This window comes from Macaca mulatta, chromosome 7, assembly GCF_049350105.2.
Source record: "Macaca mulatta isolate MMU2019108-1 chromosome 7, T2T-MMU8v2.0, whole genome shotgun sequence".
NCBI lineage: Eukaryota > Metazoa > Chordata > Mammalia > Primates > Cercopithecidae > Macaca > Macaca mulatta.
The window spans coordinates 136,789,037-136,803,680 of record NC_133412.1 but is presented as its reverse complement, the minus strand read 5'-3'; the positions used below and the strand labels follow the sequence as shown (position 1 = coordinate 136,803,680).

Sequence of the window (14,644 nt, the reverse complement as noted above, 5' to 3'; positions counted from 1 at the left end):
GTTGGTCATTGCTTCTAGGTTTTTAAAATTTTAATTTTAGATTCAAGGGGTACATAAGCAGATTTGTTTGCAAAGGTATATTGTGTGGTGCCAAGATTTGGGCTTCTATTGATCCTATGACCCAGATGGTGAACGTAGTACCCAACAGGAAGTTTTTCAGCCCTTTCCTCCCGCTCTCCCTCCTTTTGGAGTCCCTACCAAACACTTTTTTTTCTTTTAGAAGCAGAGTCTTGCTCTGTCGCCCAGGCTGGAGGGCAGTGACGCAATCTCGGCTCACTGCAGCTGTCTCCCAGGTTCAAGCGATTCTTGTGCCTCAACCTCCTGAGTAGCTGGGATTACAGGCATATACCACCACACCTGGCTAATTTTTGTATTTTTAGTAGAGATGGGGTTTCACCATGTTGGCCAGGCTGGTCTCGAACTCCTGACCTCAAGTGATCCGCCCGCCTCAGCCTCCCAAAGTGCTGGGATTATAGATGTGAGCCACTGCACCCAGCTCTAAACACTATTTTAATAAACAAATTATTTGTGTTGGACTTTTTGTAATTATTTGTATTTAATATGAATTGTGAATTTACATACAATTCTTTCTTACTGATCTCACCTAATTTTATAATCAGATTAAGTATCATGTTTTTATGTAAAATCAAATACTTGTTGCAAGAAAATGTTTTCTATCTTCTGTGTCTTGTTAGAGTTATTCTGTTCCACCCCTAAAGCTAGCATCACTACTTCTAAAAAAAACTACCAAATGGTTATGCATCTTTAGTGATAAGAAGTGATTTCCTGATATTTCTTGGAGAAAAAGATATTAGATAATATCCCTTGACTCTTTGTCATCATATAAGGAAGAACAAGAATCTATGTGATTACATTGAGTATATAATCTCAAAGATACTGGTTTTGTTTGTTTGTTTTTGAAATGGCATCTTGCTCTGTCACCCAGGCTGAAGTGCAGAGGTGTGATCTCAGCTCACTGCACCTTCCATCTCTTGAGTTCAAGAGATTCTTCCAAGTAGCTGAGATTACAGGTGCACGCCACCGTGCCCTGCTAATTTTTGTATTTTTAGTAGAAACGGGGTTTCACCATGTTGGCCAGGCTGGTCTCGAACTCCTGACCTCAAGTGATCCGCCTGCCTCAGCCTCCCAAAGTGCTGGGATTACAGGTGTGAGCCACCATGCCTGGCTGATACTGTTCTTTTTTAAAAATGAAATGTTTAGTTGGGTTAGTCAAATATCCAGGATGGACAACATCTGTTCTTTTTTGTTTGCTTGCTTTTTTAGAGACAAGGTCTGTCTCTAAAACAGACAGCTCTGTCACCCAGGCTGGAGTGTGATGGTGCGAACATAGCTCACTGCAATCTCAAACTCCTGGGCTCAAGCGATCCTCCCACCTTAGCCTCCTGGGTGTCTAGGACTACAAATATGCACCACCATGCCCAGCTAATTTTTAAATTTTTTGTAGAGATAGGGTCTAGCTATGCTGCCCAGGCTGGTACTAAACTCCTGGTCTCAAGTGATCTTTCCACCTCAACTTCTCAAGGTGCTGAGATTACAGATGTGAGCCACTATGTCCAGCCTAACACTAAGAGTTTTAACAATGGTTATTGTTAGGTTAAAAACTGCTTGTTATTGTTTATCTATAATTTTTACTTTTTCTGTAGTGAGCATGTATTAAATGTGTATTTTAAAGAAAGAAGATAGATACTTCAAAAGTCATCCCTAATCATAGCTTTTATAATAAAAAACAATGCATTATAACAATACTTTTTGTTGTCAGAAACTCCATTGTCATCACTATCATGTTTAAACTGGAACCAGGACACCTGAAATACATTATAGTTAAAATAAAAACAAAAAAGCCATTATGAGATAGGAGACCTGAATTTCAGTCTCAGCAAATCACTAGCCTTTCTAGGTTTGATCACTAGAAATGAAAAAAAATTTCAAATTTAATATGTAATGAATCTTCATTAAATGTATGGCATTTAATACATTTAAATACCATATTGTCTACCATAAATTGATGATAACCTGGAGTATTCCTTTTAGATCTGTAATTAACAACTTTTAGGGTATAAGAGTTATTTATAATGATAAATAGCTAAAATTATTTGCTAAATTTCCTTTTAGAAAATTTGCTACTTTGAGCTCTTTGTTACCTTTAACATTAATTGTTCTTTATTGCATACTTTGTGCTGTAATACTTAAAACCACTTAGTTATGTATTTTAATGTTATCCATTATATTGATATGATTGATAGCCAACATGATTATGTCGTAAATTTGAATGTTTCTTTTTCTGATTCTATTGGATAGAAGTTCAATATACCCTATCTAGGGAAATATAAACAATTTAAAACTCGAACAGAAAAGGAAGCAGATTTGTATAGTTTCGTAGCAATCTAAGTTTTGTTTTGTTTTTTTTCCTGGTCAGACGAGGTGTGGAACAATCTTAAGTTTAATACTCGTGGAGCTATACACAAAAAGTAGAGGACAGCAAATATTGGATTTTTTATGTCAGTTGATACATGAGAAGTTATTATTTTAAAGAATTCTTAATGTTAAAGGGATCAAACATAACCATTTAAAGATATTTAATGAATTTTTTCCTTTTTTTTTTCTTTTTTTCTGAGACAGGGTCTTCTGTTAACCAGGCTGGAGTGCAGTGGCATAATCTCTGCTCACTGCAAGCTTTGCCTCCTGGGCTCAAGCAATCCTCCCACCTCAGCCTCCCAAGTAGCTGGACCACCATGCCCTGCTGATTTTTGTATTTTTTCTTTTTGGAAGAGACAGGGTTTGGCCATATTGCCCAGGCGGCTTTCAAACTCCTGAGCTCAAGCGATCCACTTGCCCTGACCTCTCAGTTTGCTGGGATTATAGGCATGAGCCACTGTGCCTGGCCAATTTTTTCATTTTTTAAGGTACTATAAGAGAAACGTTTTACAGGATTGAACATATGCTTATATCTATATTATGAAAAATACATAATTTAAAAAAATACCTGGCTGGGCACAGCAGCCCACACCTATAATCCCAACAATTTGCAAGGCCAAAGCGGGAGGAGTAGTCCCAGCTACTCGTGAAGTCAAGGTGGGAGGATTGCTTGAGCCAGGAAGGTTGAGGCTGCAATAAGCTGTGATTTTGCCACTGTACTCCAGCCTGGGCAACAGAGCAAGATCCTATCTAAAAATAAAAATAATTAATAAAAAGCTAACTGTAGAACTGTTAACCCTTCCTTTCACTTAACCTTAGAGTAAATATGTATGACTTTATACAAATAACTCATCAATTGTCATTTGTCTAAAACATCTGACTTGATATAAATTCTATGTGAAAAGTACAAATTTTAGAATATTTTCACTTTAGCATATAACATGAAATTTTAAATCACTCATGAAATTTAAGATAAAAAGTAAAGCAACAGCTTTTATTTTTGTAGCCAAAATCCTATGGGTATTTCCCAAGACTTGTACCTTTAATTACAAGGTAGACAAGTAAGGGTAAGATAGCAAAGAAAGGGAATATAACCTCATAAGATTGAATTATTTTGGCAATTTGTGCTCTGGAATATGAAGAATTGGCCAGGTGCAGTGGCTCACGCCTGTAATCCCAACACTTTGGAAGGCCGAGGCAGGTGGATCACTTGAGCCCAGGATATCTGGATCAGCCTGGGCAACATGGCAAAACCCCGTCTTTATAAAAAAAAATAATAATAATACAAAAAGTTAGCCAGGTGTGGTGGTGTGCGCCTGTGGTCCCAGCTACTTGGGAGGTGGGAGAATCATTTGAGCCCAGGAAGTCGAGGCTGTGGTGAGCCATGATCTCCCCTCCAATCTAGGCCATGGCCATAGAGTGAGATCCTCTCTCAAAAAAAGAAATATGATGAATAGAGGTTTGACAGTCACATCATTTGAGATCTCCATATCCAAATGCGTGGGCAGAGTTTGAGTCACTTGTGGAATCTTTGAGTAACTGAAATAAAATCCAGTTGATCAGAATTCTTTGGTAATTTTTAGTATGTATCAGTGAGTTTTGTCGGAAGACATCCTGTTCAAAAAAAAAATGTCGAGGCTGGGTGTGGTGGGTAATGCCTAAATTCCAGCTTTGGGAAGCTGAGCGGGGTGGATCACTTGAGCCCAGGAGTTCAAGACCAGCCTGGGCAACATGGGGAAAGCCTGTCTATACAAAAAACTGCAAAATATTAGCCAAGTGTGGTGACTTGCACCTGTAGTCCCAGCTACTTGGGAAGCTGAGGTGGGAGGATCAATTGAGCCCAGGGGGTTGAGGCTATAGTGAGCTATGATCATGCCACTACACTACAGGCTGAATGACACAGCAAGACCTGTATCAAAAAAAAAAAAAAAAAAAACATTTAGTTTCTTTTTACTCCCAATATTTAATTTCTGATTCTCAAAATGTTAATTTTTGTAACAACTGTGTTAAATACCTTCAGTGTAAGAGGTTAAATAAGCAGGTATGTGACCTTACTCCAGTTTTGATTATTTAAAAACTGGTTGATTAAGGTAACCATAAATTTCCATCATATTTGCACACTTTTGAAAGGGAAAAAGGTGCTTTTAATACCTGTCCTGGGGACAAGAGCAAAATGGCACTCTTAAAAGGCAAGCTGTTTCATGTTGATTGTTATGATTAAATGTGACAATAATTGTAAAGTATTGAAGCAGTGTTTTTAGTACAGAAGGTTGTTATTCTCCAAAAATGCCTTAGGCCTGGTTCAATAAATTATATATCATCTGCTTCTCTTATAGAGCTCTTGTCAGGCAGGATTACGTAGTCAATGTGATGAGTCTAAAGAATACCTTAACTATCTTTTTCTTTCTTCCTTTCTTCTTTTTTTTTCTTCCTCTTTTTGTTTTTTATTTTTAAAGAATTACCTTAACTGTCTTAATTTAACTAACCAAACATTTATTTCCTGCTTATTTTTCATGCACTGAAAATGTAGGTATAAATAAGGCAAAGTCTTTGCCTTTGAGTAGTCACAATCTAAATATGCAATATGTAATAAAACAACGTAATGCAGTTGTTTTCAACCAGGGGTGTATATTAGAATCACCGGGGAGATTTTTTAGAAATACTGATGCCCCACCCCCACTTCAGTTCAATTGTAATCTCTGAATATTGTCCCAGGCATCAGTATTTTTTTCAAGTTCTCCACTTGATTTTAATATACAGCAAGGGTTATGAACTTTTGGTCTCCTGGAGAAACAGACAAGCAAAGAATGGAAAACTGTCATGGCAGGTATGTGGAGGATGCAGTGGAATCAAAGAAGAGAAAATTTCTTATTACATGGTAGGAAAAGAAAGTTTATGGAGAAGGTAGATGCCTGAGGAGAATCTCAAAGAATATATAATAGTTTGCCTGAAATATAGGTAGGAAAGATAATTCTAAGACAAAAAGAAATAGTCTATAAATGCATTTTGGGATCTAGCATTAAATGAAACTTAATGATAGGCAAAATTCAGTTATGAAATGCTTTATATGTCCTTCTAAGAGTTGGAATGCACACATGATATTTATTGCTTTAGTCGATACTTTCTTAAACATTTTGTTAATTGATCACCTCTCAGCCTTTTGGCTAAGATTAAGCGTAAACATTTTGTTAATTGATTGTGTAATATCTTTCCTTGACCTGTTATAAAAGGAATCATTTATTTAAATAAAGAGAACACAATTTTAATTTTAAGTAACTTTACTTACTATTGTAGAAGAGGAGACTATCAGCCAAAACGTGTTTTATATCTAAATAAATTTTTAAAAATGTTTTTCATGGCTGGACACAGTGGCTCACACCTGTAACCCCAGCACTTTGGGAGGTCAAGGTGGGCAGATTACGTGAGGTCAGGAGTTTGAGACCAGCCTGGCCAACGTGGTGAAACCCCCTCTCTACTAAAAATACAAAAATTAGCTTAGTGTGGTTGGTGGCGTACACCTACAATCCCAGCTACTTGGGAGGCTGAAACAGGAGAATTGCTTGAAGCTGGGAGGTAGAGGTTGCAGTGAGCTGAGATGCTGCCACTGCACTCCAGCCTGAGGGACAGAGTGAGACTCAGTCTCAAATAAATAAATAAATAAATAAATAAAAATTTTCTTATATCTGTAATGTAATACATCATTTAAAAAGAGGAAAGATATTCATTTGCAAGTAATTTGGTAGATTCTGCTAGATTAAACAAATTCATGTGGAGGATTTGTTCATTCGTCCATCCAAAAAATATTTGAGGTTGAACAAAAAACATAATCTATTTCCCCAACATTTTATAGTTGAATGTTCAACTGTATTCTCTTTCATAATTATCTGTATCTTCTTCTCCAACTATTCTTTTTTTTTTGTGAGTCAGAGTGTCACTCTTGTTGCCCAGGCTGGAGTGCAATGGCACAATCTTGGCTCACCGCAACCTCCGCCTCCCAGGTTCAAGTGATTCTCCTGCCTCAGCCTCCTGAGTAGCTGGGATTACAGGCATGCACCACTATGCCCAGCTAATTTTTGTATTTTTAGTAGAGACAGAGTTTCTCCACGTTGGTCAGGCTAGTCTTGAACTCCTGACCTCAGGTGATCCGCCTGCCTCGGCCTCCCAAAGTGCTGGGATTACAGGCGTGAGCCACTGCACCCAGCCCTCTCCAGCTATTCTTATATTCCAAAGTATTCTGATTTGGAGTTATATATCTTTTTGAACAATGGCTTCAAGCACTGTAACTGCGGACCCTGTCATTTCATGACACAGTTTTTATTGCATAGAAAAGGAATAGCCCAGCTGGGCACAGTGGCTCACACCTGTAATCCCAACACTGTGGGAGGCCAAGGCAGGTGGATTGCTTGAGCTCAGGAGTTGGAAACCAGCCTGGGCAACATGGCAAAACCTTGTCTACAAAAAATACAAAAATTAGCCTAGCAGGGCATGGTGATGCATGCTTGTAGTCCCAGTTACTCAGGAGGCTGAAGTGGGGAGGACAACTTGAGGTGGAGGTTGCAGTGAGCTAAGACTGTGTCACCGCAGTCCAGCCTGGGCGACAGACCCTGTCTCAAAAAACAAAACAAAACAAAACAAAAAACAGAAGCATTCAAGTTCAACCGTAATCAATTAACTAATCTAAAACCTGAAAACAACTTAAATGACCATAAGTGGGAAAACCGATAAATTGTATAATCATGCAGCAAAATATTACATGATTGTGAAAGTGAATGACCAATAGCTACATATAATATAATGAATGAATCTTAAGTGTAAAAAGCAGATCAAAATAGACTGCTATACATTTTAGCAAAGCTCAGAAAGAAGCAAAACTAGATAATTTTTTTTTTTTTTTTTTTTTTTTTGAGACAGAATCTTGCTCTGTCGCCCAGGCTGGAGTGCGGTGGTGTAATTTCAGCTCACTGCAGACTCCACCTCGCGGGTTCTAAGCGATTCTCCTGCCTCAGCTTCCAGAGCAGCTGGGATTACAGGCACGTGCCGCCACACCCGGCTAATTTTGTATTTTTAATAGAGATGGGGTTTCACTATGTTGGCCAGGCTGGTCCGAACTCCTGACCTCAGGTGATCCTCCCACCTTGGCCTCCCAAAGTGCTGGGATTACAGGCATGAGCCACCGTACCAGACCAAACTAGATACTATTTTGCTTGAAGATATGTGGTAAAACTATTTTAAAAAATAGATATTTATGGCTGGGCCCAGTGGCTCATACCTGTAATCCTAGCTCTTTGGGAGGCCAAGGTAGGTGGATCACTTGAGCCCAGGAGTTCAAGACCTGTCTTGGCAACCTGGTGAAACCTGGTATCTACAAACACAAAACAAAACAAAATAAACAAAAAATCCCAGGTGTTTATTAAGCCAAAATTCATGCTTGCAAATTGCCTCCAGGGAGGAATGCAGAGTGATAGGTTGAGAAACAGCACAGTAGATTTGACAATACTTGTAATATTATAGTTCTTTTGTTGGGAAGTGATTTCATAGATAGGAATTTTATAGTTTCATATAGATTCTATGTGTATTTTGCTATGTATTAAATCCTATGTAATAAAACATTTTAAGACAAAAACATTAAGCAACTAGTCTGTTGCTTACCTTTATTGAATATTGTACAGAAATGACCCAGAAATGACCTGGCCGTGGGCGGGCGCAGTGGCTCACACCTGTAATCCCAGCACTTTGGGAGGCTGAGGCGGGCAGATCACGACATTAGGAGATCAAGACCATCCTGGCTAACACGGTGAAACCCTGTCTCTACTAAAAATACAAAAAATTAGCCAGGTGTGGTGGCGGGCGCCTGTAGTCCCAGCTACTGGGGAGGCTGAGGCAGGAGAACGGCGTGAACCCAGGAGGCGGAGCTTGCAGTGAGCCTAAATCACGCCACTGCACTCCAGCCTGGGCGACAGAGCGGGAAAAAAAAAAAAAAAAAAAAGAAATAACCTTAATGACCTGGCTGGGCACAGTGGCTCAGGCCTGTAATCCCAGCACTTTGGGAGGCCGAGGTGGGCGGATCACGAGGTCAGGAGATCGAGACCATCCTGGCTAACACGGTGAAACCCCGTCTCTACTAAAAATACAATAAAAACAGCCGGGCATGGAGGCGGGCACCTGTAGTCCCAGCTACATTGGAGGCTGAGGCAGGAGAAGGGCGTGAACCCGGGAGGCGGAGGTTGCAGTGAGCTGAGATCGCGCCACTGTACTCCAGCCTGGGCAACAGAGCGAGACTGTGTCTGAAAAAAAAAGAAAAAAAAATGACCATTTTTTTTGAAGACCACTAGTATCCATGAGAAAAGTGGTTTCAGTGTAGTGGTGAGTTTAGAGAAAAATCGGAGGCAAGGAAGTAGAGACAGTGAATATAAGCATTGATAAGTTTTTCAGTAATAGAGAGTAGATCATAGGGTTTTGTTTTGTTATCAGGTAGAAATAGGGAACATTTTTGTATGTTGTCAGGAATGATTCAGAAAGTTATTTAATAGCTTTGTTTCCTCAAGTAAACCATCTATCAAATCTACACAGTTGCTCCTGCCTAAAACTAGGAACCATCTTTGATTCCTCTTTCTTGCTCTTTTTCACATTCAATCCATCATCAAGTTACAATTGTCAATTCTTTTTTTTAATTTTTGTTTTGTTTTGTTTTGTTTTTTTGAGACATTGTCTCGCTCTGTCACCCAGGCTGGAGTGCAGTGGCACCATCTCGGCTCCCTGCAACCTCTACCTCCCGGGTTCAGGCAATTCTCCTGTCTCAGCCTCCCAAGTAGCTGGGATTACAAATGCGTGCCACCATGCTGAGCTAATTTTTATATGTATGTAGTTATGTATTTATTTATGTATTTTCAAGATGGAGTTTCGCTCTTGTCCAGGCTGGAATGCAGTGGCACGATCTCGACTCACCACAACCTCCGCCTCCCGGGTTCAAGCGATTCTCTTGTCTCAGCCTCCCGAGTAGTTGGGATTATAGGTGTGCACCACCACACACAGCTAATTTTCTTTTGTATTTCTAGTAGAGACGGGGTTTTACCATGTTGGCCAGGCTGGTCTTGAACTCTTGACCTCAGGTAGTCCACCGCCTCAGGTTCCCAAAGTGCTGGGATTACAGGTGTGAGCCACTGCACCCGGCCTCACTTTTTATTGTTAAGAGACGAAGTCTCACTATGTTGCCCAGCCTGGTCTCCAACTCCTGGGCTCAAGCAGTTTCGACAAAGTGTTGGGATTATAGGCATGAGCCCTTGCACCCAGCTTCTATCACTTTTGAAATGAAATCTCCTCTCTTACCTAGCCTACAAAAGCCTTTGCACTTGATATTCTCTCTACCTGGAACACATTTCTTCTGCCTCTAAATATAGGCTCCCTTTAGAATCAGATCTGTACTCAAGTGTCACCACCCTCAGACAGGCTTCCTTAATCAGTACTCTAATCGGGTCCTTCATCATACTATTCTATTGTCCTGTTTTAGTTTCTTCATAAGATTCATAACAATCTGAAATTGTAGTATTTATCTGCTTTCTTATGTGGTTATCGACAGTCTCGCTCTGTTATTCAGGCTGGAGTGCAATGGCATGATCTTGGCTCTCTGCAACCTCCACTTCTGGGTTCAAGCGATTCTCATGCCTCCATCCCCAGGTAGCTGGGACCACAGGCTGGAGCCACCATACCTGGCTAATTTTTGCATTTTTAGTAGAGACAGGGTTTCACTATGTTACCCAGGCTGGTCTTGAACTCCTGGCCTCAAGTGATCCGCCCGTCTCAGCCTTCCAAAGGGTTGGGATTACAGGCGTGAGCTACCGCGCCCAGCCACATTCTTGTCATTTTTTAAAGCAGTGTATCCTCAACCCCTAAAATAGGGGTTGGTACTCATAAATGTTTGTTCCATGAATGAATGAATGAGAAAAGAAAATTACCTTGGCTGTATATCCTCTGTGGTCATGGAGATAATTACATATATAAACATGAAAATGAAAACCATTTCTTTGAATAATAAGTTTACTTTTCCCCAGAAATCAAAACTACACAATTTTAGCATAGTTTGTTGTTCAGAATTTGAATATAAATTTGTGGGTGTTATATATGTAGTTAATTTATAAAAGGGTAGAATTATGAAAATATAAATCTTTTTACTATTAATGCAGTTTTTGGTGCCTCCTATATGGTTCATTAATAAAGTTTACTTTGAGAATTTGACAACTTTAAAAAATTTATATATATTCAACATTTGAAATGTTAAATATAAATTATTTTTTAAATGCCAAAAATGTTCAGTATTATACTAAACAGCAATACTTTTATCTTTTCCTAGGATATTATTGCTGGATTCCTATATACCATTTTAATCTTAGCTGTCTTCTATCCATTTGTGGACCTGATTGACAACTTCAACCAAACTCACAAATACGCTCCGTTAATCATCATCGGGCTTCATTTAGCTTTGGGGATCTTTTCTTTCACTCTTGACACCTGGAGCACGTCCCGAGGAGACACAGCTGAGATTCTAGGAAGTGGTGCTGGAATTGCATGTGGATCTCATGTTACTTATAACATGGGTCTAGTATTAGATCCTTCTCTAGATATATTACCTTTAGCTGGGCCCCCCATTACTATGACTCTGTTTGGAAAAGCCATATTGCGGATCCTCATAGGGATGGTATTTGTACTAATAGTCAGAGATGTAATGAAAAAGATCACCATTCCTTTAGCCTGCAAAATCTTCAATATACCATGTGATGATATTCGAAAAGCAAGACAGCACATGGAAGTTGAACTTCCTTATCGGTATATTACCTATGGAATGGTTGGTTTCTCCATCACATTTTTTGTTCCTTACATATTTTTCTTTATTGGTATCTCTTGATGGAGAAATATTGTTTATGATAAGAAAGGAGGGTATCAGTTACTGATACCTAAAAATATATTCCAGGTAAAAGCCAGGTCAGAATTAGACTTTTGCAGGAATTTAACTTAAATAATTATTTAAGTAAATTCTTAAGAGTCAGTGCATTTTATCATTGCACATCCAGATACTGATTTAGGTGAGCTGAGCTATTTCAATACTAAGAAAATGATAAGTATCCATTTAGAATGTTCATGTAATGTTTGGAGAGTTTTGTATTATGGATTCAACTTATATATAATATATATAAGGTACATAATATGCAATTATATATCTGATGTATATTATATATAAAATAATATACCTAAGTGTTTTTTTAAACTATGGGAGTGTATTATAAAATCGATAATAATATGCAAACAGTTGTGCCTGTGTATTTGAACTAAATACAGGTATGTTGTTATTAACAGATATATTTAACATTTATTTACTGTGGGAGCCGTTTCCTAATTGAATTGCGTAATAACTAGAGCAGAATGCATATGCTACTATACGTTGATTTATTGCCTGTTTTTACACTGCCATTACCTTTCATGTTACCCATGATGTTGAACATGGGAGGCATTTTTAATGGACCAAATTTTTGAAAAAATAAGTTTTTGGATTCTTTTAAGTTCTGTATACTGTTTTGAATGTACTTTATTTGCCACTATTCTGGACGTCAGTTTAATAATTCAGGTACTGAATTTTATTGCTTGCTAATTGTGCCTTTCTGTTGCTCAATTAAGAAATGCTATGTATACTGTGATGTAAAAATAAGACATTAACTTTATCTTAAATTACATATAATCAAGCAAATATTTTAAAACATGTTGTCAAGGCGACAGGCATAAAAGTAAATTGCCCTTAACTCTTTAGCCTTTATTTGGAAAGAAATGTGGAATGGGCTAAACTTTCTCACCAATTTATTATAAAGCTAAATGGATAAATACTTCCCTTTTTGTAGGTATTTTTGTGTGCATTGTAAGTTATAGGAACAGGATATATTTTTTGTACATTGTCTTGATTGTTTATATTGCAGGTAGGTATTTCCAGTGAATGGAAACGTAGTTGAAATTTATAGATGGGACAATGCACATACTTCATATGTAAAGAAAGCATTTTTCTAAATAATTTGGAAAGGATTGGATTTAGCACTGTTAACTTTTAATACCCATTTATTGGCTACTTAAGGTAAATTATAAAACCTAAAATTAGTATCAGTATTTTAGATCCTATTATTTTTTCAACTTTCTATTATTTTCACAGTGGAACATTTGTGTATAGTATTAAACTATTCATTTTTCTGTCTGTGCCTTTATATTTTGAAGTGTGGTTGTACTTATGTTAGCATTAAGTGTATTTATAGAAAGTTTTTCATAAAGAAGAGGATTAACTTTCCATATAAATGAATACCAGGTATGAAATTACTGATTTTAGTGCAATATCTATATGATTATCCAGAACTATCACTTCAGATGTTTCTATTTTGGGCACCATAACTATTTGAACTCATATTTTTATAATTCTGATTGAGAATTTAGGGGCATGGTAATTTTTATCGAAACTGAAGCTGATAATTTTAAGTAAAGCAACTAAATTTACACTTATTAGTTAAAAGGAAACCAAGGCATGTAGGAAAATGTCGGCACCTTGGAAAATGTGAAAAGAGCTTTACTTTCAAAATGTATGTTTAATGAGTTGAATTTTGGGGACTGTTTTCCATAATTTGGGCCAATGCTATCCTGTTGATTTTTATGTCTAGCTTAAAAAGTATTTGAAAATGTTCCATTTCTTTGTGTTTTATTATTTTCTGTCCTATGACACTTCTATGCTAAGTGTATTTTAAAATAAAAGCCAAATTGAAGATTGAAGGTTTTGCTTTGTTTTGTTTGCCTTCCGGGAGGCAAAAAAAAAACTGTTTTATCTGGTAGAGATTTAAAAAATATGTCTTAGATTTTCATTCTAGCACATATTTCCTCTGAAGCGTTTTGTTCAAAATCAAAGTGCTGTTTTGGCAATAGAAGACATTGAAGAAATTCTTTGAGGTACAAACTGACTTTGCCTCCATTTATGATTACTTCTAACATTGTACTTTTAGTAAAAAGTTTCATAATATTTCTTTTAAAAAGCTTATGCACAAAACCAAAAAATTTTTAAAAATTTAAAAGGATTTAAAAAGGAAATAAAAAGTAAAAAAGCTTATGGACAAAAATGTTTCAGTAAAATGTGACTAATAGTATTGTAGGTAGTTTACTGCTTTTCCGTGAATGTCAAGGATTAATCATAAAACTAGGAACAGGTACTTTTTCAAGCAGAATAAAACATATGGACATTTTACTTTATAATTTTTTTTTTTTTTTTTTTTTTTTTTTTGAGACGGAGTCTTGCTCTGTCGCCCAGGCTGGAGTGCAGTGGCCCGATCTCAGCTCACTGCAAGCTCCGCCTCCTGGGTTCACGCCATTCTCCCGCCTCAGCCTCCCGAGTAGCTGGGACCACAGGCGCCCGCCACCTCGCCCGGCTAATTTTTTGTATTTTTTAGTAGAGACGGGGTTTCACCGTGTTAGCCAGCATGGTCTCGATCTCCTGACCTCGTGATCCGCCCATCTCGGCCTCCCAAAGTGCTGGGATTACAGGCTTGAGCCACCGCGCCCGGCCCTACTTTATAATTTTAAATGCCATGATGTATGAACTACAAAATCCAGGTCTGCCAGAAACTAATTATATGACCTAATATAAAACAATGCTACTTCAAGATTGACACAATTATTTTTATTTTATTTTGTAGCTTTCTTTACAAGTAGTGTTTATTAAATATATGTTTCAAAGACAATATAAAAATGAATTCAGTGAAATGAATAGAATTTAAAAGCAAATTTTCCCTCACCCTCCCTGTCATTCCCTTAAAGGCAGATTTTAACAGAGCATTAAGTAAAGATGAGTAAATACTAAAGCGGTTTTTTAAAATATATAATCACAAAAATTTTTAAAGGCTACTCAAGTGAAGCAGTGGGAGTGGAGAAAGATACAATCACACAATTTTATATGACAAAGGTTTTTTATTGGTAAAACTATTTTATTCTTGTAGATTTAAAACCTAACATGTGGCCAGATTTGGTGGTTCATGCCTGTAACCCCAGCATTTTGGGAGGCCAAGGTGGGAGGATCACTTGAGGCCAGGAGTTTGAGACCAGCCTGGGCAACATAACCAGACCCCATCTCTACCCTCCTACGCCAACACACACACCAAAGGTTAGCTGGACCTGGTGGCATAGGCCTGTAGTCCTAACT

General features: G+C 37.8%; 1 protein-coding gene across 2 annotated transcripts in view; it reads left to right on the top strand.

Annotated features, from left to right (window-relative positions):
• The window catches only part of SGPP1 (sphingosine-1-phosphate phosphatase 1), a 48,199-nt gene extending 34,972 nt beyond the window's left edge, over nucleotides 1–13,227 (top strand). For both annotated transcript variants that reach the window (XM_077941131.1, XM_015143868.3), the window contains one exon: nucleotides 10,784–13,227. In XM_077941131.1, the coding sequence (XP_077797257.1) occupies nucleotides 10,784–11,335 (552 nt within the window). In that variant the 3' untranslated portion in view covers nucleotides 11,336–13,227. The remainder of the gene's footprint in view (nucleotides 1–10,783) is intronic.
• Nucleotides 13,228–14,644: the final 1,417 nt, after the last annotated feature.